Source organism: Rhipicephalus sanguineus, chromosome 4 (assembly GCF_013339695.2).
Source record: "Rhipicephalus sanguineus isolate Rsan-2018 chromosome 4, BIME_Rsan_1.4, whole genome shotgun sequence".
In the NCBI taxonomy this organism is placed as follows: Eukaryota; Metazoa; Arthropoda; class Arachnida; order Ixodida; family Ixodidae; genus Rhipicephalus; species Rhipicephalus sanguineus.
This window is the reverse complement of record NC_051179.1, coordinates 26,136,908-26,164,621: the sequence shown is the minus strand read 5'-3', so window position 1 is coordinate 26,164,621 and position 27,714 is coordinate 26,136,908. Positions and strand designations below refer to the sequence as shown.

General features: G+C 48.0%; 1 protein-coding gene across 2 annotated transcripts in view; it reads right to left on the bottom strand.

Annotated features, from left to right (window-relative positions):
• Nucleotides 1–3,909: 3,909 nt before the first annotated feature.
• The window catches only part of LOC119389650 (uncharacterized), a 44,863-nt gene continuing 21,058 nt past the window's right edge, over nt 3,910–27,714 (bottom strand). Inside the window, exon 2 of one of the 2 annotated variants that reach the window (XM_049414516.1) lies at nt 3,910–4,523. In XM_049414516.1, the coding sequence (XP_049270473.1) occupies nt 4,173–4,523 (351 nt within the window). In that variant the 3' untranslated portion in view covers nt 3,910–4,172. Of the gene's footprint in view, nt 4,524–16,185; nt 17,443–27,714 lie in introns of those variants that run through there. The other variant, XM_049414517.1, reaches the window with a different exon arrangement.

Sequence of the window (27,714 nt, the reverse complement as noted above, 5' to 3'; positions counted from 1 at the left end):
ACCGGCTTCGGTCGTTGCGGGTGCCGGCGTACCGTCTTTTTTCTTTTCGACATCAGCCTTCTTGCTCGCGTCCTCTTGACCAGACGACACCTTCGCTTCGACGACGTGAGCCTTCTTGGTCGCGTCCTGCTGACCCGACGACGCCTTCACTTCGACGACGTCAGCCTTCTTGGTCGCGTCCTGCTGACCAGACGACGCCTTCACTACGACGACGTCACTCTTTTTGGTAACGTCCTGCTGACTCGACGACGCCTTCGCTTCGACGACGTCAGCCTTCTTGGTCGCGTCCTGCTGATCCGACGACGCCTTCTGACCCGAGGTCGACGCCTGCTTGGAAGCCTTAGCTCGCTTGGCCTCTTCCTCTTCGGTCAACGCCGGGCCGACGCGTACCTCGAGGCGCCCGTCCGGCTGGAGCTTCCATTCCAGTCGCGTCCCCGGGACTTGACGGCCGCTTCTAGTCGCCGCGACCTGCCGATTATCAGGCACTTGGCAGTAGATGTTCGTCGCAACCGAGCACTGGCTTGCGTCGGACTTCGCAAAACAGAAGCGGGAAGGAAACCTTGGCGGCGACGATGACGGCTGGTGGGAAGTGCAAGGTTCGGCGGGGAGTACCTCGACCTCGACGAGCTCCGTCTCCTGCGCCGGCGGCACGGGCGCCTGCTCCATTTCGTCGGTCGTGGATACCAGGCGAACGGCCCGTACCCTCGTCGACATGGCGACGCTCTTTCACCCTCTTACACGACCTCTGTGCCTTATGAGCGTTTAATGAACCAGCCACCGAGAGACGTGTTGCGGGCGTGGTTGCGGGCTTGGTTGCGGGTCGCTACGTCTCGCTGGAGAAGCACCGCTGGACGCGGGCCGCGATTTTAAGAGGGCAACTCTTATACTGTGGTTTCGGTTTCGATTACGAAACCTGCTCTCTTGTCACGCCTCTTTTTTGGGAGGCGCTCATATATCAGTGTCGCTAACATGGAGGGTCGCTAATGAAATTAGGTCTTTCACTCGGCACCCGGCTTTGTCTCTAATGTCAGCTTCGGGGCCGCCGTCCCAGTGAGCACCGCGTACTTCGTTCCCTCGGCGTGGCGTCCTAGGCGAAAGGGCAAAAAAATCAATTTTTGGAAAACACTCGTTTTGGTATCTGTGGTTTCATATTTACGCAAGATCTAAATGATTACACTGAAAACGCACTCTAAGTGCCCGAAAAAAAAATAATTTTGTAAGTGAGGTCGGTGAAAAAGAAGTCCAAAATCGCGCTAAAACGACGCAATTCAATGCGTCGGATCTCGTCTTTCCTGCCACCGAGCGCCGCCATCTTGGGGTCGTTTCAAAGCTCATAGTTCCGCCTTTCCGTTCCCGCCTTTCTCGCTTATTATCACCGCATAAAAAAAGCGCAAACAACAAAACATTCGAAGGGCGCCCTTACGAACATTGCAATGTACGCGGCGTCCTGTTGGCGGAACGCGCGACACCGTTGAGAGGCGCTTTTCTATTGGTTGGTGCCACAGCGCAACCGCTGTGTTTACGAGCGGAGTGCTTGCTGCTTGATCACTCCCGGGCCTTAAGCACGTCAATCACCGCTGTTCGATAGGTGACGCGCGTACGGGAGGCAAAATGCAAGCCTCTTTAGTTTCGTACGGAGGAAAACGAGGGATGCTTGGTATCGCATGGATCGGGCAAGCCAGTTATTAGATTGGGGTGTAGCGACTGGGTTGTCGGCACATCATGTCATCCCTTGCCGAGACGGTAATAAAGCAACAGCAATGTAAACCATAGCGCTTTATCATCGCAACGCTTACTACTTATCAGATGACGCGCGAGTGCCGCTTTACCGGCTTTACTTTGGAGACGATCTGCCGACGCTTGCTCTCGCGCCGCTCCGCTGAGAACCGAGCTTCGTGCACGCGCGTTCCCGGTCCCGTTATGGTGTACTGGGATTACTGGAATGGGGTAGTGTGCCGTCTGGCGCCGGAAACGTGGCTCTTTTAGCGATGACAGCCTGCGGTGCCAGAGCACACCGTACTACTGTTTCGCCACCTGACGCCGCCCCCTGAAGTAATTTATGGTAAGCTGATATACAAAGCCTCCGAGATCCGTAGTTGTAGTTGCCGCGCTGGTCGTGCGTTCACGTGGGAAAATTGTTCAATGTTCCCTTCTGTTTCTAATGACGCGTGGCAGACTCAGTGTTTGAGGAAGCCTGATGCATTCAAGTTTTTGCAGGCCGATTGGAATTACGGACTTATCCACATAGGATAAATCCAACACCCCGAATACCTCGCGGTGCATTTAGCTGCATTCCTGCGCTTTGGCGCCCTTTTGAAGAGTAAAATCTCTAAAGAAATGGAGCAGCATTCGTCATTGAGCGTCGTATTTTTTCCGTACAAAACCTTGCGACCGCTCTTCTGGCTGATGCAGGTGACGGGTGATCGTGCAACTCACCTAATGCTGTTAATGTTAGCCTTCCCGACCTCCTCGTGTGTTTCGACGCATAACTATATGCATAGAATGAACAGCGATGTGCTTTTTTATGCATTTTGCAATCAAAACAGTAAGCATGCAGACGATCCGGGACGCTGCTCTGCGATAGGAATTGTGCAAGCTCAGACGACGCAGAGACATCTTTATTTATTGCAACAATGCAACCGAATTTGTTTAAGTGTTTAAATCTTACAAATATATTTAGTTTCAATCGTGTTACGAACCATTCGACGAAAGAACGGCAGAAATGTTCGCAATTCCGATTTAAATTTCGCGCGCCGGGTGCACCGTTCGATTGTGGCGCCCTGCTGGTAGCGTCATCGCAAAAGTGACCACCACTCTGCGAAGACGGCACACTATATTGCAGTACACCATAGTCCCGTTTCGATAAAACGGGCGTCTGATGTCCCCACTAGCGGAAGAGCGTTCTAAAGGTTAGTAATGTGAGAAAATGCGCCTGCGGATATAGTTCAGTGCGAAGTCGCCGTCAGCTTCGGACTGTCGATAAGGCGTCGGCTCTGCGGTGCGGGTCGCGGGTGCGGTTTATCGTACAAGAAAATGAATCTTTAGGCATTAATAGTTGGCAGGCACGATCGCAAAGCTTGGTCAAACTAATACACTACTATTTAGGCCGCCTGACGACACGTCCCGCGGCCGCAAAAGTGGCGATACAGTCCAACATGTACAATGTTCACATGCAGCCTGGTGCACTTGCGTTGCAGGGGGCTGCACAAAAGCACCTGCCGTAAATGATAGAGTGTAATAAACTTCCTAAATCAGGCCAAATGAAGAAGTGGAGGCCCAAAAGATTGCCTCATGGCAAGGACACTAATTATTACTGCCCTGGAACGCTTTAGCGTAAGGTCAACTGCAACCAAAACTTCGTTGTCCATTTGTTTTATTGTAACCCATAGGCTGTGCTGTACTTCAACAAAGTCTTGGAATATTTGTTCAGGCTTTTTTCTTTTTTTATTTCATAATTACTGCATGGCACGATTAGCTGAGACACAGGCATTTGCATGTAATGCTCAGCAGAAAATTATTAGGGCTGCAAAAAAATTTTCAAACTGTCTAAGTACAAACAGTATGTGAGCAAAGACACAATGTAGTTCCAGCCCCCTAGCATGTTTCATCACTGTGCCAGGCTTTCCACGAACAAGGAACTTGTGAATTTTTATAAAATGATAACTAGTAAAGATAATCTTCACGAAAATTTAAATTTGCATTTTTAAGATTATTTGTAGTGTGCGGCCAGATTTCATCGACCTAGGCCAAGAAACCTAGAAAGTTACAAACGATCCCCGCGTCACTCTTTACGCAACGTTCGATCAAAAGCCAAAAACCTAATCAGATACAGCAACATAAATTACGATAAAACGAGATGAAACGTTAAAAACTGCTGCAAGAAGGCACAACGACACACTACTCTAACACACTTTTAGAAGACCACATATTTGAACTCGTTCCCGCTCTATGGGAAGCAGGCAATAGTGTGACGATGGCAAAATATGTCTGTCGCTCATTAACGATTTCAGAGAACAGCAAAATAAGAATGGGCCTCCTGAAATTAAGAAGTCGGAGGAAATCTAGCTTAAATCCATTCAGTATGCACTCCGGTAAACTGATTCACAATTTTACTTTCACGGTTCCTGATAACAGTTTTCCAGCGCGTTGAAAGTGCGCGTACGCCGCGGAGTTTACGGGAAATCGGGACAGTCCTCCTCGATGTGCACGACGCGCGCGGAGACCTGTCGGTCGCGCGACGAGCCTCGCGTCGAGCGCGGCGGTGCGGGCGGCTCCTCGAAGATGTGCACGACGCGGGACGAAGTGCGCCGGTTGGCGGCGCCGACGTCGTCCACGATGCGTATCGTCTGCATGGCGGGACACGGGTCGGGTAACAGTTGCTCGCAGCGCCGACCCATCGACGAAGACGAGTCGGCCCGGATGCGCATTCCGGTGAAGTTACCGCCACATCCGCCCATGGCGCTGCAGGTCTTCACGGTGGGCGATTGGTACCCGCCATAGCCGCCGTCGCTGCTGCAGATAACCTGTAGCGAGAACAGCGTATATGCACGTGTCAGGGATATTTATTGCGATAGCAATTATTTGACACTCTCGGCGGTTTTCGCCATCAGCGTCGCCGTGCCGCTTTGTATATGTGTAGGTATGCATATAAGTATATATAAAACCAGCAAATAAAAGCTTTTTTTCCGAAACGCGCGACCGGGGGCTTGAACCTGCGACCTCTCGCTCCGCGGTACAACGCGTTAAAACATTCCGTCACACAACATATATACGTTGTCCAACCTTCAACGGACATTTACCGCTGGCGGTACGCAGAGCTCTGAGGTGCTTCAGTGCCGCAGATGCCGCAGATGCCTGTTCACTATCACCCACGAGATGGCGCAAAGCGCGCGCTTTAAAGGTCGTCGCCGCGCTCATATTTCACAGAAGTTGGGATGCGCGCCTCAGCCCTCTACTTTGACCTACAAGGTGTGGTCGCCCGTGCACGCGCCAAGGGCGTCCGCAGAAATTTTTCAAGGGGGGTGCATCCATGGGGGGGGGGGGGGGGGTTCACTACCGTGACTTGACCGGCAAGGTTAGTCAATAATATGAAATAACGTGCAAAGTTGGCTGGCAGTCCTGAAGGCCGTTTCACACGGATATGCGGACCTTTTGTGTGCTAACCAACGTGTGCAGATTATTATACTGCATAGCAAAATATTATCCGAAATTCCAGGGGGGGGGGGCAGCCGCCCCCCCTTGCACCCCCCTCCGGACGCCCATGGCACGCGCGCTTATCTCTGAAGGGGGGTGGAGGTGGGAGCAGTTTTTACGTGTTGTGCTTTCACTGTAAGGTTACAAGCAATGGACTGTACGAAGGTGATTCCGCACGCTGCAGCGACCGTGAGTGAACAGACAGCCTTTGTTCGCATGACATTCCACTTTCTTGCCCTCGAATTCGTTGCTTCGCCCTTGAGGCGAAACTGACTTTTGTATTCACATACATATACTGCAACCCTTTCAAAGCTATAGCGGAGGTGGAAACGTTATATACAAGGCGTTTCACGCAACTAGAACCAAATATTTTTTAAAAGTGGTTAAGCGTAACTGAATGAAACCAACGATATATAGTCTGTCGTCAGTGGCGATCAATAGGGTATATTTTATACCATGCTTAATTAGTTAATTAGGCAAGATCAATTATGCAATGGCTTTCAAGCCGCATATGTTCGGTGGCTCAGCATTCAATTGCGCTAAAGCAGATCTAGGCGAAAAACAGATGCCATTTTCAAGCCTTTCACGGGTTGGCAGATTGAAGCCTTGCCTTTCATTGTGCCTCTGGTCACCGCAACAGAGCACTTCTGAGACGCGCAATTGTCTGCACACTCGCCAATGCGCGGGACGAGCGCATTTTCCCCTCACAACTTTCCCCAAAAAGGCTAACTTAGTGCTGCGTAGACGGCGTTGGCGAACAAAGGCAAGCCGTTTCACGTGGAAAGTCTAACTTTCCTACCTTTCCCGCAATCCCATAACCTTATCAAAACTATAAGTTATTATTTCAGAACTCTAGTGTCATTGATTTTAAGACCATAGATTACTTATTAAAAGAGGAAATGAGGGCCAAAGTGTCATTTTTTTAAAATTTCGCGCAGGAACTTCAGCGCATGAACGTCACTGTGACGTCACGAATTTTCGAGAGTTTGTGGAATCTGGTTCAATAAAACTTTTTCGAACTTGGTGTATTAAGACTTGTCAGCAATTTTAACCAATAAGTGCTTACGTAGGCCCTAGCAGATGCCGTCAAAGTCCATGACGTAACGGCGAGCTGTGCGGGAATTTTAAGGCGGCGTCGCCACTTGTAGATTTTTTTTTGCGCGTTCTCCCCTTATCAAGCGCCTACTCACGGTAGGAGTGGTGCTTTCGGTATTGTAAAATTGAAATTTACTAGCCTGAAAAAAGTCTTTTTCCTCTGTTGTTATTGAGAAAACGGCGCGAAAAAGACGAAAAGACTTTAACCCCACGACGTCCTTGCAGCCTTTCGGTCTTTTTCTGTCGCGCCGTTTTCTGAATGCATCCATACCAACTCGACTAAGTGTCAGTCCTACTTTCCTTAGTGGCCCTTTAACGCGCCGCCGCCAACTCAAGCATAATCAGTGCGTGCCAGAACCTAACGCCGGAACGGGATATGGCGATAAAATGAGCGTGCTGTACTCTGGATCCTGCGACCACTTAAAGGCCGACGCTTCAGACCAAGGTCGGTGACAGATTCGCCACGACTAGAGTTGAATTCGTCACTGAGACTAGAGGAAAATTTATAATAACTGCTGGGCTTTTACGTCCCAGAAGCACGATATCATTATGAGCGACGCCGTAATGGTGGACTCCGGACGACCACCTGGGCTTCGACCACACGGGCCTCTAACATTTATGCTCCACCGAAATGCGGCCGCCGCGGCAGGCATACGATCTCCAGACCTTCGGGTCAGTAGTAGCTGCGAATGCGTCACTGACAAGTCTGTCCTCAACGGTTTTGAAGAGCTTCCACCTGGACATCGCGTGCTCCACAGCATGTATAGGTTTACCTGCACACCGGGAGCGCTAAACCCTCTGCTGGTCGGCACAGGTGCGGCCCGCGGTTGAACCATGACCGGACTCCCGGGCTGCTCGTTGATGACGGTCACGGACGTCAGACCGGGCGCCGTCTCCTTGCCGAGCGTCGTCTCGAAGCAGATGGGCAGCCGCTTGTTAGCCAGGAGCGACAGCGGGTCGCAGATCTGTTTCTTCAGCTTGTCTATGCCGGCCGGGGGGACAGCGGCATCCGCGGGGGCAGCGGGGGCGGCTGCGGGAGCAGCTGCGGGGGCGGCGCCGGCGGCGGCATCCGCGGGGGCTGCAGCGCTGGCGGCGCCGGCGGCCTTACTCTTACGGTCGCTCTCACGCTTCTCTTCTTCTTCCTTGGTCAACGGTCGGCCAACGGTCACCTCGAGACCACCCTCGGGCGTGATGCGCCAGTCGAGGCGCGAGCCCTTGCTCTTAGGGGGCGCTGGCATGCCGATCGTCTCCACGGGACCGCAGTAGACTTTAGTAAGCGAAGACTGGCACGAAGGCCCCATCGACTGCTGCCCCGACGGGTTGACGGCGATCACGCGCACGCCTTCGTCCATGCAGGCCACGTCGTTGGGATCGCCCAGCGAGATGACGCGAACGGACCTGCCTGCCATGGTTGGTACGGCTGTTAGTCCTGTCTACACTGTGGACAACCCGAAAGCGGCCTTCCTGGCAGCTGCTCGTTCTCTTCTACGCGTGGGCGCGCACACGTCACAGGGGTGGCGGGAGTGGCGGAATTTCAACGTCACAACGTACGGTCACTGAGAGAAAGCCCGCGGCAGCTCTCTACTTTGTGGTTTTTTGCCTGCAGCCATTGCCGAGCTCCATCGGCGAGACGACGGCCTGCGGCTGCTGGCCCCTGCGAAAAACGCGAGCGCGAGCTCTCGCGCGGCCGCGGTTTCCGATGATGACGATGAGGCATTTCCAGTCGTGGCGGTTGATGTCCTCCGCTGGAGGAAGAAGATGTGGTTATCGGAAGAACCACTGTGGTTTGGTCCTTCATTGTAAAGTTTTAATACAAGAAAAGAACAATGCACGATAACAATTTGGTATTTAAAATTTATCCCTTACCTGAAACCTTCCCTTTACTTCAAGTGCTACTATATATATATACAGTTCTTCATATTCCTTCGTCATGCAAGGCTGACTACTCTTACACGCCATGCTACTTGTCTTGTGGTCGGTTTCTTGCGTATACTGTTCATTTGCATTTTAAATGCGAAGCATTTCTTAGCGAACCTTTGGCACTTTGAGCGTTTCTATCTACGTATCTATCTATCTATCTAGCCGCCTACGTCTGGGTGCTCTCATGATCGCCTCCTTATGCTAGTGTAGACCAAAATTGGCATGGGAGGGTAAGAGGACTTGACGAATATGACTGTCGGGTCATGACATGAAGAATGTGAAAATCCTGCCGCGTACGTCGTCAAACGCTTTCCACTAGACACGTGTGGCACATACCTGTTTTCCACGCGCCGCGGTGAACGGGTATGCGCCACAGGTGATTGACAGTTTATATCTACCCAGGAACGGCGAGAACATACATTGGTAACTTAAATGCAAGAGCGTCAAGAAAAACCAACATCGGCAGCGTTCACTTCACGAATGGAAAGAATGAAAATTAGGATCCCAGCAGGAATCGAACCCAAGCTTTCTGCGTGACAATCAGGTATTCTACCACTAAGCCGCGCCAGGTTTGCTTTCAAACTTGTTTGGAAAAACAGCCTACGCAGGCGTCATATCGGTGCAACGTCAATTGTGGTTGTGGTGCTCGCTATCTAATTTTACAAGAAAACCATGAGCACAACATACTCCTATGATGTGTACTCCTACGATACATGCGTCATATCATATTAACGTCTGTGGTTCCAGTGCTGGCTCCGCTTTTATAGCAGTCTAATAAACATTACATTTGTATTCCTATGATTCAGCAAGCTATATTGAAGCATTGCTCGACCCCTGAGGAAGACATTAACGAAAGTTACATATGATATCCACATCACCGTACCGTAAAGTGCACTTCGTCCGCCAGAATGACGCAGTGTCCTCTTCATTTCTTACGACGCTGGGCGACGGCCTCATGCTAACCGAGGATGATGCCAGATTGATTGACAGCCGCTTTGTAAACTGGGCAACGTAGGCCACATACGCCCAGGTAGTCTACGAATACGACAAGCGCCATCCATTGATGTTGGTCTACGTAGCACTATCCAGGCCTACCAGCCTCGACGGTCTATACCTCACCAACGCGAAGGGTGGCTTCGGGTTCCGACATGTTGCTGGCTCTGTCAACTCACAATTTGTCGACGAAATGACCAAGGCATCCACGAATACTAACAGCCCTACTATACCACATACTTCACTACACATGGACCCCTCGTCACCGCCATCACGACCGGATCCTATAAACGGTCATGACCAGCTGCTGGTGCTCACTGATCACGGTGATGATGACCTTATTCAAGAACTGTAAAGAGAGAGAGAGAGAGATAAACTTTATTTACAATAAAAAAATTCTTTTGGGGGGAACCCTAGTCGAGGGCCCCACTGGCCTTGGCCGCCCGTTCAACCTGGTCGATCAGCGCTTGCTGATCGGCCAGGTCTGAGCTGGACAGTCGCGCCTCCCACTGCTCCAACGTGTGTGTTGGTATCGTGCCTGTGTGTGTCAGGTGTGGGGGGTGTTTAGAGCAGCCCCAGGTAATGTGGTAGAGTGTAGGGCTTCCTCCGCACCAGGGGCAGGAACTTCGATAGCACGTAGGGAACATGGCGTGTAATCTCTTTAAGTGGGGATAAACCCCAGTTTGAATTTTTCTCCAATTTATTGCCTCCTCTCCTGTTAGGCGTTTGTCGGGAGGGGCGTATACTTGTCGGGTAAGACGCTGATGGGCAAGCAGGTCTTTTGCGATTGTGGGGTTGTAGGTGTAAGAAGGCGCGGGGGTTCGTAAATCTGCTGAGGGGGCCAGAGCCTGTGCTCGGAAAGTTAATGCACGAGCCGCGGCATCCGCCCTCTCATTTCCCTCCAACCCTGCGTGAGCCGGGCACCAGAAGATTGTATGGTCGTTATTGACGCGATGCTTTATTAAACCACGGCATCCACTGGGAATTCTGCCTCGTAATAAGAGACGACAGGCTGCCAGAGAGTACGTGACGATGGTGCTGTCATGTCCTTTACGTTCAGCGGTATGTATGGCCAGCGCGATGGCCCTGGTTTCCGCCTCCGCCACTGAGGAGTCTCTGAACGAGAGCGCATTTACTATTTCACCATGTTTGTCAATCACCACCGCGACAAAGTTTTGATGGTCATGACGTTTCTTTAGAGGAAATGGTAAAGAACTTCTTCCACACGTGCACGCGGGTTCGTGAAACGTGCGTGCGTTCTCCATTATAAGGGACAAGTATAAGCACTACATATCAGCTTACCGCTTCTGGTGTGTGTAATACCCACGTTGCCGTTGGCAGCGTTACCCAACCGTAAACAACTGGTTATGTAACACATATGCGGCTATTCAACATACATGTGTCGGTTTAAAATTTATACAAATTTTTAGCGTCACTTTGTGACATCTGTCAGTAAAAAAAACTACGCCACAGTCACCTTCCCGCCGCACGCTTCGCATAACATCGACTCCCACGGCACGTGGTATCTGCCGAATTTTTAAAAATTTATATTGGCTCATCGATTATCATCGTCATATAATCTGCACGTATACGTGCGCTTCGTTCTGTTTTGCTCACGCTGCATTATCTATGGCCGATATCCGGCACACGGATCAGTGCATATCACCTGAGTTTACATTGTACAGCGTCCGCTGCCAGTTACCATCCCTAATTTTTTACCGTTATCACTTTTGCGCTCACCGACCGCGCTGTCATCGGGCTCGACGAGGACGAAGTTTTGGAAGGCAGGGACGCGCCCGCTACGTACAATGAAATTACGAAGCACTTTTACCTTGCGCGGAGAGAATACCCTCCTCCTCACTCGAAACTCAATAGGCCTTACGTTTAGATTGCTGCAGACGGAGACATACCCGAATCTTTGTACACTACATGCAATATACCCTGAGAACTATCCGGATGACGTGTGCCCCGCATGCGGGGAGAAGTCCACATTAGCACACATGCTCTTGGGGTGCGTTCAATCAAGCCCCGATACCTCCATGGCCTGGTGGGAGGCGGCCATCCTCAGCTCGTTCCTGGCCAACCAGCTTTGGGATGTCCAGCAGGCCCGCGAAGCGGCCGACAGGCTTGGCCTGACGGTCCCGACGTGGGAGTCGCCCACTGCGCGCTAGGGCGCGTGACGCAGGACCTCATTAAAGTTATGTCAATCAATCAATCAATCAATCAATCAATCAATCAATCAATCAATCAATCAATCAATCAATCAATCAATCAATCACTTTTGGCTCTCAGCTTCTCACCTCCGATGACTAAAGAAGAAAGCACAGACTGTTTCTTTCTTTACAGCTACCAGAGGAGGAGGAATAAACTTGCCTTGCGCTAGGCCTCCGACGGGTCGAGCTGGGAGCTGCGCAGGGCAGCGCACCATCTCGACGAGCTACCAGAAGAACATTTCGATATTCTATTTCTCAGCCCCGCCACGGTGGTCTATTGGTTATGGCGCTCGACTGCTGACCCGAAGGTCGCGGGATCGAATCCCGGCCGCGGCGGCTGCATTTTCGGTGGGGGCGAAAATGTTTGAGGCCTGTGTACTTAGATTTAGGTGCACGTTAAAGAACCCCAGGTGGTCAAAGTTTCCGGAGCCCTCCACTACGGCGTCTCTCATGATCATATCGCGGTTTTGGGACGTTAAACCCCAGATATTAATTAATATTCTATTTCTAAAAATATGAATTATTCGCTTGCCCTGCCTTTGTCTAAAAGGATTCCTGACAGCGAAATTTTTGTTCGTGACCTTTTTACTGTAATTTGTAGCCTTCAGGTAACGCTGAAATAGAATAATAAGTGCTCACGACAGGTCTAGAGACCATAAGATAAGAAAATAAGCGGTAGTTTTGTACGCCTAATTGTGATATTGAGGAATGCATGGCTTGACTCGTAGTCGTAGTAGTCGTAGTGCGTAACCAGTCGTAACGCTAGTACCAGATCTTGACCTCCAAGGTGGTGCCGGTGGGAGATTTTTCCTGTGCGTTGTTGAACAATAAAAAATTCGCAGCGTGCGCGTTAACTAAAAGCCGAATTCTTCTGTCTCTCATTCCCCATTAGCAGCCATTGGCATGTTCCAGTAGGAAACGTTAGTAGAAGTAGTGTAAGTGTTAGCTAAAAGCCGACTTCTTCTGTCTCTCATTCCCATTAGGAGCCATTGTTTACCTCCAAGGTAGTGCCTGGTGAGATTTCTCCTGTGCGTGATTAAACAATAAAAATTTTGTTCAAAACGCCGTTGATTGATGAAATAAACCAACGAAAGACGCCAGATGTTTTCTAAAAGCAAAACGAAAGAACGCCAGATGTTTCTAAAGCAAAACGAAAAGACGCCAGCTGCTTAACGAAAGACGCCAGAAGCTTTCTAAAGCAATGGTTTTCTAAACAATGAAAATTCACAGCGTACTTGTAAAATTAAAGTGAGCTGCAAGTCGTCGTAACTCTCATCGAACCTTTAGTATAAACGCGCCCGATCTCACGTCGGTGATGATGTACTGGGCAGAATTCACGGAAGATTCACGGTTTACCGATGAACCTCCGCAGCTTCGCCCACTCATCATCATTCACTCCGTGGATATGCTGTGATTTTTTTTTAAAGCGTTATCTTGAGACAATCTGCGTCGTAGGTTGCGTTGTGTTGCCACTGCGCATTCTACTCATCGTGATTGCTTAGCGGCCATATTGCGTTGCGCTGCTAAGCACGAGGACGCGGGTTCGATTCCCGGTCAAAGTGGCAGCATTTCGCGTCTACTGCATAGAATTAGGTGCACGTTAAAAAACCCCCAGATGGATTAAGGAAAGGAGGGGACTCTTAAAGGCTCGTTTTTCTTTGTTAGGCACAATATTAATTAGAACTAACAGACAATAATGCCAAGGAAAGTATAGGGGGTGTTATCTGTAGTATTTAGAATATAAATGTGAAGAAAGTAAAGTGGACGAAAAGATAACTTGCCGCCGACAGGGACCTATACCCCACCTATACCCCATAAAGTGGACAGGTGGGCATACCCCATAAAGTGGACGGGAGGATGACCGCCGCCGTAGCTCAGTGGCAGAGCATCGGACGCGTTATTTGAAGGTCGCAGGTTCGGTCCCTGCCGGCGGCAAGTTATCTTTTCGTCCACTTTACTTTCTTCACATTTATATTCTAAATACACCCCCTATACTTTCCTTGGCATTATTGTCTGTTAGTTCTCATTAATATTGTGCCCAGATGTATTGGAAGTCGATCAGTATCCCCCACTGGGGCGTACCTCATCATCCCATCGTGGTTCTGGCGCGCAATACCGTAGAACATGAATTTAACAACGCGCCACCACATCTCTGGCACAGAAGGGCATGTCGCGAATTACAAGTCAGTTCTGCAGAAGCCCACAAGGTGAAAGAAGAATCATGTGAAAAGAACTGTCACCCGTCGCATAAGTGCAATAGCAATAAGCTGCGAAGGGACTCTAAAGTTAAACAATCAATCGGATTAGATTGATAAATTGTACTCTTTGAACTCTAATGTCGTTAATTTCACCATCATAAATTTATTAAAAAAGAAGAAAGTCAACTTCAAACTTTATGTTTAAATTTCGCGCCCAAATCTCCTCGCGTGACGTCACGGATTTCAAAGTGTATTTTGGCGAAATTGGCCCAATGAAACTTCCTGAAACTTGGTGTGTTAAGTTTATGGCCCCCGTAGAGGACAATGTACTTCATTTTTGCCGATTAGGAACTACGAATGACGTAGTAGACGCCGTCAAGATCTGTGACGTCATGGCATTTGGTGCGGGAATTTAAAGGTGGCGTCGCCACCCGCATTTTCTTTTAGTGCGTTTCTTCGCTTACCAAGCGTCTTCTCGCGGTAAGAGTGGTGTTTTCGGTATTGTGAAATTGTATTGTACTAATGCGCGAAAAAATTTTGTTCTCTTTAGTGTCCCTTAATTGCTTTCTCAGGAAGAAAGCTTCGCAACTCAATAAAAATTGGTGTGTGCTACCCATGGAGGAAGGAAAAACTAAGGAGAGGCCCTATCGTATCCCAATGCATTGCGAAAAGTGTGGCGGAAGTGACGTCAGATTTATGGGGCAAACAAACCGGTATGGGGCAAACAAAACAGCAGACGCCCCGCGGCGTGCTCTCCGCGGTGATTCGCTTCTGCTCGGATTTGTAGTCCCGGCGTAAACTTAGCGCGTATTGTTCGGTTCGCACGCAGTAAAATGTTGCAAGCAGACGTTTACCAGGCCGTTCGGGCGTGGCAGGCCCGAGCGCAGCGTGCTGAAATTCTTCGCGGAGCGTTTTTGTGCAACAGTACAGAAAGTAGCGGTACGTGCCGTAATCAAAAACATTCAGCCTCTGCCTCATCGTATTCGAACTCACCTCGCAGTGACTTACGCCTTTTGCTGGGTGTTAGGCCTTTCTTTTCCTTTCTTGTAGCCCGATTTTCAGATCTATTGCCCGATTAGCGGTTATTTGCTCGTCTCGTGTATATGGAGTGAGCGCAGTAGCTATTCGGCGCAACGCCAACCTATAGTTGACGTAACTTCACGTCCAAAAAAAAAAAGACACCGCTGTATTGTATACGCGATCGTGCACGTAAAGTTTGTAATTCCAGTGCGCACGCAACGAGCGCACACCGCACAATACATACATCACGTAGTCCGATAACAGCAACAAAAGTTTACTGCCCTTTCGTTTGAACGACACAGCCTCTAAAACGTACGATGCCTTCAGCGCATGGTATGTACGGCGCGTCAGACGCCAAAAACAAAATTTCACGTGTGTTTCGAGTTGACACAACGAGTAAGAAGCAACAGAGCGCACATCCGAGAGCTCCGCATGCAAATACCATGCCTTAGTGATCAGTACTGAAGCGATCGTATACGTACACATGAAAAGTGACACCCGGTACTGCCCGCAGTGCACGCGATTTGCACAGGGTATACGCAACAGCTGGGCATTGCGTAGCTTTCCTAACGAACACACAGAAGGAGCAGCACGCGTGAATCGACTACACCGCTTGCACGGCGAAAAACAAAAAAAAAAAAAATACTGCAAGGTTTCGCGATGCGCGCATGCGCTTGCAAACGTCGCGACGGAAATCGCGAAATGTTTCTCTGCGCCTTCGCTAGGAGGCGATGCGGGTGTTTGCGATGTGGAGGCTTCACGAATGTGACGTCAGGCATGACGTCAGGGCCTCTCCTTAGTATTCCTTCCTCCATGGTATAGTGTTCTAGAATATAGAACACTTTATCCATGGTGCTACCCAACATTTTCACGACTACGGCGCCACACTTCCTTCCTGTGATCTTAGCAGCAGTCTGGGCCAAAGGCAGGAATAAAACCGAGGTAGAGAGTGAAGAAACCACAAGTGGATGCTCCGCAGTGTTCTGCCAGCTTACACTCTTTTTTTTTTCGGCGAAATTCCAAAGAGTTATCGCGAAGGCGCTCGTGAATGAAGGTACCGACAGTGATATACGGGTAGATAAAAGAAACGGGAGCTTCTAGGCACTCGACTGATATGCGCCGCCTTGCCGTGAAACCGCGAAGCGCATTTCTCTTTCTCTCCCTCTCTTTCCCGGCGCTGAACCGGCCCTTTTGTCGGTCTTCATTCCGACTCCTCATATTAGATGCGAAGCAGCTTTTGCTAGGGGCTGTGTCCGTCCCTTGGCGACCGTCCGCTTTCTACCACCTATAGCATAGCCACCTGAGCGCGCGCAAGGAAGTCTTCTTCCCCTTGTTCTTCGGCCGCCTTGATGATACGTGCAGATCACTTCAGGGGCCCGGGCTGCCGTATGCTGTCCTAGCTTGGCGTAACGCAGACAAAACCATGTGTGCTTGCACGCGGTAGCGCGTTCGGACCTGAGTAAGGGGCTGGGTAAGACGCTGTGGCCTCTCCCCCTTACACACTCTCAGCAATCACGTGATGGCGTCGGTGGACGAAATTGATTGATCGAACCGTTTTATTCCTGCAGAAACGTAGAGAAAAGCGAAGTGATATACTGTTTTGTACCCCACCCCCACTCCCTTCCCTGCATACTGCTGCCCAGTGTCCTCTACGAGAGCGAAATACCGTGACGGCAGTGCACTTATCTTCTATTTTCTCCTTTAAGTGTCACGCTTTCATACAGTGGGCACTCGGGTGCACTAATTGAGCAGGCACTAAGTGAGTAAGCGCAACTGGCCGTTTGTGTGTTGAATCAATTATATTACGACTGTTTTCGGTTATCTTAGGAAAATCAGTTTCGCTTACGTGGACGCTTTTCAGTTAAAATTCACTCGTTTACGCAAACGTTGGTGGTAATATCCGCTTTTCGGTAACTATGCTATTTTATCGCTATGAAAGCTCCATTCTGACTCCAAATGTTGCTTCAGGGGTGGATGTGCTTATTCATTGAGGATATGTCATTGTGTACCTTTCCCAGTTAAAATCTCCATCAAGGACTGAGTCCAAGTGATAGGCATATAGGTGAACGAAGCCAGCTCGCTTAAACGCGGGCACCTCTCTGACAGTCTACATAGCCACGTTGACACGTGTTCTCAGAACAATAAGATTCATGTCATTGTCTACAAACTGACAGTGAGCCCCAGGATGCTAACCTCATAATGATAAAATTTCTCTAATAGCCGCGAAATAGGCTTGCGCCGGCTCTCGATGAATTACTTTGTATCAAAGTCACGTAGCAAACGTGTCGGTTACAGGTCCGTTGGAAATGGGTAGTTGCGTAAGTAAATGACATACCGTAGCGCCGAACCACATCCACAAAGGAGAAACACAAAAAAGACGCGACGGGCGAGGTGTTTCCTCTTTTCTAGGCGTGCTTCAGTGCTACAATATATCAGTTAGAAAACACCAGTTTGCTCAGCAATACTCCTGGAACTTAAGTAAGTACCTTTCACTATATTCGCCCGACATATCAGGATGAGATAAGGTCGATACCTTCTTTTTTGTTTATAGACCTATCAAGACATCGAAAGTGCACGACGCGGGACGAAGTGCGCCTGTTGGCAGCGCCGACGTCGTCCACGATGCGTATCGTCTACATGGCGGGACACAGGTCGGGAAACAGTTGCTCGCAGCGCCGACCCATCGACGAAGACGAATCGGCCAGGATGCGCACTCCGGTGAAGTTACCGCCGCCGCCGCCCATGGCGCTGCAGTTCGTCACGGTGGGCAATTGGTAGCCGCCGTAGCCGCCGTCACTGCTGCAGATAACCTGTAGCGAGAACACAGCGTATATGCACGTGTCAGCGATATTTATCGCGATAGCAATTATTTGGACACTCTCGGCGGGTTTTCGCCATCAGCATCGCCGCGCCGCTCAGTATATGCATAGGTATGCATATAAGTATTATAAAACCGGCAAATAAAAGGTTTTTACGAAGCACGCGACCGGGGGTTCGAACCTGCGACCTCTCGCTCCGCGGTACAACGCGTTAAAACACTCCGCCACAAAACATATATACGTTCTCCAACCTACAACTGACATTTACCGCTGGCGGTACGCAGAGCTCTGAGGTGTTTCAGCGCCGCAGATGCCTGTTCACTATCACCCGCGAGATGGCGCAAAGCGCGAGCTTTAAAGGTCGTCGCCCCGCTCATATTTCACCGAAATTGGGATGCGCGATTCAGCCCTGTACTTTGACCTACAGGGCGTGGTCACCCGTGCCCACGCTCTTATCTCTGAAGGGAGGTGGAGGTGGGAGCAGTTTTTACGTGTTGTGCTTTCACTGTTAAATTTAGAAGCAATGGACAGCACGAACATGATTCCGCTCGCTGCAGCGACCGTGTTTGCAAAATGAGTGAACAGAAAGCCTTTGTTCGCATGACATTCCAATTTGTTGCTCTCGAATTCATTGCTTCGCCCTTGCGGCGAGACTGACATTAGTATGCACACACATATACTGCAGCTCTATTGAAGGCGATAGCAGAGGTGGAACCGTTATATACAGGGTGTTCCACGTAACTATAGAATCAAATATTTAAAAAAAGTGGTTAACCGCAACTGAAGGAAACCAACGACATATGATATCTCGTCATGTGGCACTCGATAGGGTATAATTTATACCATGCTTAATTAGTCAATTAACTAAGATCATTTATGCAATAGTTTTCAAGCTGCACATATTCCATGGCTCAGCATTCAATTCCGCTGAAGCAGATCTAGGCGAAAAAAAGATGCCATTTTCGCCTTTCCCGGGTTGGCAGTTTGACGCCTTGTCTTACGTTGTGCCTCTGATCACCGTAACAGAGCACTTCTGAGACGCGCAATTGTGCCAATGCGCGAGACGAGCGCATTTTCCCCTCACAACTTTCCCCAAAGAATCTAACTTAGTGCTGTGTAGACAGTGTTGGCGAACAAAGGCAAGCCGTTTCACGGGGAAAGTTTTTCATTTTTCTACCTTTCCCGCCATTCCATAACCTTATCAAAACTATGAGTTATTCTTTCAACACTCTACTGTCATTAATTTTGAGACCATTGGTTAACTATTAGAAGAGGAAATGACGGTCAAAATCTCAGTTTTTAAAATTTAAAATACGGTGTGAACGCCACGTGACGTGACGAATTTTAGAAAGTTTTCGGAATCTGGTTCAATAAAATTTTTTTTGAATTTGGTATATAAAGGCTTATAAGCACTTTTTACCAATAAGCGCTTAGGCCCTAGCAGATGAAGTCAAAATCTATGAGGTCACGGCGAGCTGGCGCGGGAACTTCAAGGCGGCGTCGCCACTTCTAGTTTTTTTTTTTTTTTTTGCGCGTTCTTTCGCTTACCAAGCGGCTTCTCACGGTAAGGGTGGTGCTTTCGGTATTGTAAAATTGTAGTTTACTAGCACGAAAAAAATCGTTTTCCTCTTTAGTTATTGAGAAAACGGCGCGAAAAAGAATACTTTAACCCCACGAAGTCTTTGCAGCCTTTCCGTCTTTTTCTGTCGCGCCGTTTTCTGAATGCATCCAACTCGACTAAGTGTCAGTCCTACGCTGCTTAGTGCCCCTTTAACGCGACGCCGCCATCTCAAGCATAATCAGTGCGCGCCAGAACCTAACGCCGAAACAGGATATGGCAATAAAATAAGCGTGCTGTACTCGGGATCCAGCGACCGCTGAAAGGCCGAGGCTTCAGACCAAGGTAGGTGACAGATTCGCCACAACTAGCGACGAATTCGTCACTGAGACTAGCGGCAAATTTCTAATAGTAATTGCTGGGGTTTTACGTCCCAGAACCACAATATGATTATGAACTGTATTACATACTGCCGCTAGTAAATCACACACACACAAGAGAGACACGAAGAGGACGACAAATGGGCGGCACTTCCAACTGATTTATTTCAGGCATGAAATATAGCGATATATACATGTGACACACACATGCGCGGTATAGCCAACACTGCCTAACCTACCCACCTCTCAAACAATCTAAACTCAGAAGACCGCTGCTGTATGGACGTGTCACTTATACATTCATCACTTAACTTACTGATATAAAGGCTTCTAGTAACTCACGGGCTGTCTTATATTTGTTTTTACCTATAGGATCGTCACCTCATGAAATCGTGGTTCGCATTTGCAGACCTTGCAATGCGCGGGAAGGTGCGCAATTTCATTTTCTTTCCTTAGATTTCTGTCATGTTCCCTGGCTCGTACGTTCATGCAGCGGCCAGTTTGCTTAACATAATACCTGCATAATACCTTTTTTACTAGCGGCAGTATGTCATACAGCAAGCAATACCAACTAGGCCAAGAAGAAGTTCTCCTCATGATTATGAGCGACGCCGCAGTGGAAGACTCCGGAAATTTCGACCACCTGGGGTTCGACCACCCAGGCCACAACATTTCTCCTCCACCGAAATGCGGCCTCCGCGGCAGGGATTCGATCTCGAGATCTTCGGGTCAGCAGTAGCGGCGAATTTGTCACCGACAAGTTTGTCCTCAACGGTTTCCAAGAGCTTCCATCAGGACATCGCGTGCTCCAGAGCATGTATAGGCTTACCTGCACACCGGTAGGGCTAAACCCTCTGCTAGACCGCACAGGTGCGGCCCGCGGCTGAACCATGACCGGACTCCCGGGCTGCTCGTTGATGACGGTCACGGACGTCAGACCGGGAGCCGTCTCCTTGCCGAGCGTCGTCTCGAAGCAGATGGGCAGCCGCTTGTTGGCGAGATGCGACAGCGGGCCGCAGATCTGTTTCTTCAGCTTGTCTATGCCGGCCGGGGGGACAGCGGCATACGCGGGGGCAGCGGGGGCGACGGCGGGAGCAGCAGCGGGGGCGGCGCCAGCGGCACCAGCGGCGGCATCCTCGGGGGCTGCGGCGCCGGCGGCCTTACTCTTACGGTCGCGCTCACGCTTCTCTTCCTCTTCCTTGGTCAGCGGTCGGCCGACGGTCACCTCGAGACCGCCCTCGGGCGTGATGCGCCAGTCGATGCGCGAGCCCTTGGTCTTAGGGGGCGCTGGCATGCCGATCGTCTCCACGGGGCCGCAGAAGACTTTAGTGAGCGAAGACTGGCACGAAGGCCCCATCGACTGCTGCCCCGACGGGTTGACGGCGATCACGCGCGCGCCTTCGTCCATGCAGGCCACGTCGTTGGGATCGCCCAGCGAGATGACGCGAACGGACCTGCCTGCTATGGTTGGTACTGCTGTTGGTCCTACCTACACTGCGGACAACCCGAAAGCGGCCTTTCTGGCAGCTGCTCGTTCTCTTCTGCGGGTGGGCGCGCACACGTCACAGGGGTGGCGGGAGTGGCGGAATTTCGAGGTCACAACATACGGTCACCGAGAGAAGGCCAGTCACTTTGCGTGTCGGCGTCCCTCTTCTTCTTCTTCTTCTTCTGGCAGCTGCTCGATCTCTTCTACGGGTGGGCGCGCACACGTTGTTTAAGAGAAAACATAGCGCGCGCTAGAAGAAGAGGGAGACGAGAAACGGCGCGTGGCACGAGGTTCTTACATAAAGCTGGACTCATCGCGTCATCGTTATGTCAGTTTTGCGGTGAAATAGAGACAATAGAGCATTTATTCTTATTCTGTCACCGGTATTCTAATCAAAGAAAAAGATGCCTCATCGTTCCCCTTCAAAAGTTAGAATTATAAATCAATGTTGCGCAAATTTTATCATTTGGTGGCATTACATTATGTTATAGCGGAGTCCTTCAATGCTTTGGTTATAGCCACAGGGAGGTCCACTCTGCAGTGCTTGATTACATACAGGAAACAAAAAGATTGCCATGCTATAGTGTATATTGGCTAATTTTCATGATTAACTACAACCCATTGTTACATCCGTCAAACATCACATCTGATAGTATGACTGTTTGCTCTATGGAATTTTCAAGTATTACCAATGTTGATTTTTTTCTCTTTTAGTCTGAAGTTACAGCGTTTGTCTCTAGCGCCATAGCTCTTTACCTTGAAGATCCTGCCGCCCGGTTCTTGGCCCATCCCCCTTTGTGGGTGAGCGCCATCAGCAAGAGGTCATCATCATCATCGTCATCATAAACGGCCGCGTTGGGACGCGCTGCTCTATCTCTTCAGGCGTATTGTCCTTAAAACCAGGTTCATATTAGAACGAAGTCTTCGGATTTTACATTGGTGCCGAAAAAGATAGGTTGTCATTTCACATTTTAACATGCCGCGGGATGGCGACCAAGTTCAGCGTCCAATATGCGACGCTCTTCTCGTTATCACACCTCGTTCTCTGATTACGCTTTCACCGTTACCTACTACAGCTACCACAAGGGTTTGTTTAATTAATCATTTAACATGGACGGTAGTCGTCGGGATGGAGATTTACCACCAATCATCGAAGTGGGTGCATCCACGTTAAACTGTGCTATAATAATAATAATAATAATAATAATAATAATAATAATAATAATAATAATAATAATAATCAATCAATCAATCATTTATTTAACGTGCCCAGGAACAACCGTGAGGTCTTTGTGCAGGCGCACGCAAAAATAAAATCAATAAAAATAAACAATACAATACAGACAGTCTTCAGAAATAAAAAGAGCAAAAACACGTAGACAAAGAGAAATGAACACTAAAGGGGAGGAGTAAAATAAGACAATATGAGAAATATTGAAGGGGAATAAAAAAATTAGATTGCACATATACAACTATGCGGAAAGACGGAGAAGGGAGGACTTTGTACACTGTGCCATACTATGTCAAAACAGTGCAAAGCTCGGATAAAAACAGTGATTGTGGACTATGAAAAACGTCAAGATCAAGAAAATTAATATTATAAAGACTTTGTATTCTGTGAACGGTAGAGTGTTGGAAGAAGCAGGCGGGTACATGAAACGGTCTGTTCTCTCTGGTTAACTTACGCGGAATTCGAAAATTAACACAATTGAGAAGTACAGGGCAGGATATGAAACCGTGGACTAGCTTGTAGAGAAATAAGAGATCAGAACGATTTCGTCGGCAGTGAAGTGATGGCAGTGATAATGACTCAGCAGTATTTGAACGAGATCCAGAGTCATTTTTAGCAAAGCGATGGTTATATATGCTGAGGAATTTTTTCTGGACTCGTTCAATGGTGTTACCGCTGGATTGAGCAATGCCATTCCATATCACGGACGCATACTCAAGTTGCGGAAGACATATTGCCGTGTACAATTTGTGTAGGGCCATGGGAGACCTGAATTCTCGAGATATTCTACAAACACATCCGAGAGAACGAAGGCCCCGCATAGCAGCACGCTTAACGTGAGAAGAAAAGTTTAACGCGCTGTCAACAACAACACCAAGATCACTGATTTCATAAACCTTGCATAACGGCACAGAATTGACAAAGTATCGAAATGACACGCTAGATGTTTTGCGAGTGATAGACATGAATTTTGTCTTTGCGGTATTTAGAGAAAGGTTATTGCCGTTGCACCATTCGGAAAAAGAACACAAATCTGACTGCAACAAGCGACAGTCGTTAACTGAATGAATTTCCTTAAATATCTTGATGTCATCGGCATACAAGAGGAAAGAAGAATTACGAATGGCAAAAGAAACATCATTAACGTAAATTAAAAATAGGAGTGGGCCTAATACCGACCCTTGAGGGACCCCACTAGTCACTTTATACAAAGAAGAGGTTTGGCCATTTACGGCAACATAACAAGATCTATTGAGCAGATAGCTGTGCAAGAGATTCACAATCGACAAGTCAACGTCAAAGTTCGCAAGTTTAACCATAATCAGTGTGTGGCTGACTACGTCAAAAGCCTTGCTCAGGTCACAGTAGATTACGTCAACCTGTCCTCTCTGAGAAATAGGTGTGGAGATCTGCGTCATGAAACTAGCAAGATTTGTGGTAGTTGAGCGGCCAGCAAGAAAACCATGTTGATTTGGAATCAGTGAGTTTTTCACACTAAAAGACAATATTTTGTGAAGAGCCAGTTCGAAGATCTTTGATGTGGCACATAGTAGAGAAATCGGGCGATAATTAGAAACATCTGTCTTAGAGCCCGACTTAAATACTGGGAAAACACGAGCAGTTTTCCACATGCTAGGAAATGTGGAAGTGTCCAGGCAGTTATTAAATATCGTAGTCAGTACTGGGACAAATATAGTACCATATGCTTTTAGTATGGCGGAGGGGATGCCATCTGGGCCACATGATAAGGATGGTTTTAAGCGCTTAATGCATTCGCTGATAAGATTTTCATCCAGCGACAAAGCACTGGATGAGCTAACTGCCTTGGGCTGTTGTCTGATATCAGTGCTGGAGTCTGAGGCCTTATAAACGGATGAGAAATGTGTGGCAAAACAGTCAGCGACGGCATGCACTTCTACCCCATTTGAGTCTAGTAGTCTGAAGGACTCTCCGCTTTTGCTAGACCGTTTACGCACATACTTCCAAAACTCAGCCGGCCTGTCAGAGGCGCTTTTTTCTAAGAATTGAATGTACGAACTATGATCCCGTTTATATAGGCGTTTAGAGAGAGTTCGAAAAAAGCTGAACTCTTCCTTCCACTCGCTGGATGGAGAACATTTAGATTTCCTGTGTGCGTGATCTTTATGCTTCAGTGCACTGATAAGTTCAGATGAGAACCAGTGGGGATATTTACGTTGTTTAGGTGTATACTGGGGAATAAAATTAAGCATGCTGCTCAGTACAAGCTCCGTAAACCGATCAACCTGGTCATCAACATTAGGTTTGTCAGTAACCTGTGACCACTCAACGGTGGACAAGTGATGATAGAGGCCCGTGTAATCACCTCGCTTGAACGCAAATCTTGGAGATTTGTTTACGTAACTGCTGTAGCTCGTTGTTTCGGCTGATGCAGATAATCTTACGTTAAGTGGTGGGTGGAATTTGTCCGGACGTACAAGAGAGATGTTGGAGCGGGAAACTTCAAGGGGTTGATCGTTTGACACACACAGGTCTAAGACGTTGCCACTGGAATTGACGACTGAATTATGTTGCACTAGGGAATTAAACGCCAGAAAGTCCAAGAGCAGGCTGCACTTTTTCTCTGTGAAATGATTGTAATGAGAAAAGGTAAGCGTGCTCCAGTCAATTCCAGGTGCATTGAAATCCCCAAGAACAATAATTCTGTGCCCACTATGAGAAGATATCACAAGTTCAATAGAAGACATGACATCGTGAAACGAGGCAGGGGATATAAATATAATAATAATAATAATAATAATAATAATAATAATAATAATAATAATAATAATAATAATAATAATAATAATCAATCAATCAATGATTTATTTAACGTGCCCAGGAACAACCGTAAGGTCTTTGTGCTGGCGCACGCAAAAAAAACAATAAAAATAAACAATACAATACAGACAGTTTTCAGAAATAAAAAGAGCAAAAACACGTAGACAAAGAGAAATGAACACAAAAGGGGAAGAGTAAAATAAGACAACAAGAGAAATATTGACGGGGCACAAAAAATTAGATTGCATATATACAACTATGTGGAAAGACTGAGAAGGGAAGACTTTGTACATTGTGCCACACCATGTCAAAACAGTGCAAAGCTCGGATAAAAACAATGATTGTGGGCTATGAAAAACGTCAAGATCAAGAAAATTAACATTATAGAGACTTTGTATTCTGTGAACGGTAGAGTGTTGGAAGAAGCAGGCGGGTACATGAAACGGTCAGTTCTCTCTGGTTAACTTACGCGGAATTCGAAAATTTACACAATTGAGAAGTACAGGGCAAGATATGATACCGTGGACTAGCTTGTAAAGAAATAAGAGATCAGAGCGATTTCGTCGGCAGTGAAGTGATGGCAGTGATAATAATTCAGCAGTACTTGAACGAGATCCAGAGTCATTTTTAGCAAAGCGATGGTTATATATGCTGAGGAATTTTTTCTGGACTCGTTCAATGGTGTTACCGCTGGATTGAGCAATGCCATTCCATATCACGGACGCATACTCAAGTTGCGGAAGACATATTGCCGTGTACAATTTGTGTAGGGCCATGGGAGACCTGAATTCTCGAGATATTCTACAAACACATCCGAGAGAACGAAGGCCCCGCATAGCAGCACGCTTAATGTGAGAAGAAAAGTTTAACGCGCTGTCAACAACAACACCAAGATCATTGATTTCATAAACCTTGCATAACGGCACAGAATTGACAGAGTATTGAAATGACACGCTAGATGTTTTGCGAGTGATAGACATGAATTTTGTCTTCGAGGTATTCAGAGAAAGGTTATTACCGTCGCACCATTCGGAAAAAGAGCGCAAGTCTGACTGCAGCAAGCGACAGTCGTTAACTGAATGAATTTCCTTAAAAATCTTGATGTCATCGGCATACAAAAGGAAAGAAGAATTACGAATGGCAAAAGAAACATCATTAACGTAAATTAAAAATAGGAGTGGGCCTAATACCGACCCTTGAGGGACCCCACTAGTCACTTTATACAAAGAAGACGTTTGGCCATTTACGGCAACATAACAATATCTATTGAGCATAGCTCTGCAGGAGATTCACAACCGACAAGTCAACATCAAAGTGCGCAAGTTTAACCATAATCAGCGTGTGGCTGACTACGTCAAAAGCCTTGCTCAGGTCACAGTAAATTACGTCAACCTGTCCTCTCTGATAAATAGGTGTGGAGATCTGCGTCATGAAACTAGCAAGATTTGTGGTAGTTGAGCGGCCAGCGAGAAAACCATGTTGATTAGGAATCGATGAGTTTTTCACACTAAAAGACAATATGTCGTGAAGAGCCAGCTCGAAGATCTTTGATGTGGCACATAGTAGAGAAATCTGGCGATAATTGGAAGCATCTGTTTTAGAGCCCGACTTAAATACTGGAAAAACACGAGCAGTTTTCCACATGCTTGGAAATGTGGAACTGTCCAGGCAGTTATTAAATATCGTAGTTAGTACTGTGACAAATATACTACCATAAGCTTTTAGTATGGCGGAGGGGATGCCATCTGGCCCACATGATAAGGATGGTTTTAAGCGCTTAATGCATTCGGAGATAAGATTTTCATCCAGCGACAAAGCACTGGATGAGCTAACCGCCTTGGGCTGTTGTCTGATATCAGTGCTAGAGTCTGAGGCCTTATAAACGGATGAGAAATGCGTGGCAAAACAGTCAGCGACGGCATGCACTTCTACCCCATTTGAGTCCAGTAGTCTGAAGGACTCTCCGCTTTTGCTGGACCCTTTACGTACATACTTCCAAAACTCAGCCGGCCTGTCAGAGGCGCTTTTTTTCTAAGAATTCAATATACGAACTATGATCCCGTTTATATAGGCGTTTAGAGAGAGTTCGAAGGAAGCTGAACTCTTCCTTCCACTCGCTGGATGGAGAACATTTAGATTTCCTGTGTGCGTGATCTTTATGCTTCAGTGCACTGATAAGTTCAGATGAGAACCAGTGGGGATATTTACGTTGTTTAGGTGTATATTGGGGAATAAAATTACGCATGCTGCTCAGTACAAGCTCCGTAAACCGATCAACCTGCTCATCAACATTTGGTTTGTCAGTAACCTGTGACCACTCAACGGTAGACAAGTGATGATAGAGGCCCGTGTAATCACCTCGCTTGAAGGCAAATCTCGGAGATTTGTTTACGTAACTGCTGAAGCTCGTTGTTTCGGCTGATGCGGATAATATTGCGTTAAGTGGTGGGTGGAATTTGTCCGGACGTACAAGAGAGATGTCGGAGCGGGAAACTTCAAGGGGTTGATCGTTTGACACGCACAGGTCTAAGACGTTGCCACTGGAATTGACGAGTGAGTTATGTTGCAGTAGGGAATTAAACGCCAGAAAGTCCAAGAGCAGGCTGCACTTTTTCTCTATGAAATGATTGTAATGAGAAAAAGTAAGCGTGCTCCAGTCAATTCCAGGTGCATTGAAATCCCCAAGAACAATAATTCTGTGCCCACTATGAGAAGATACCACAAGTTCAATGGAAGACATGACATCATGAAACGAGGCAGGGGACATGCTGGGCGGTAAATAGAAACATCCAATCAACAATTTTTCACT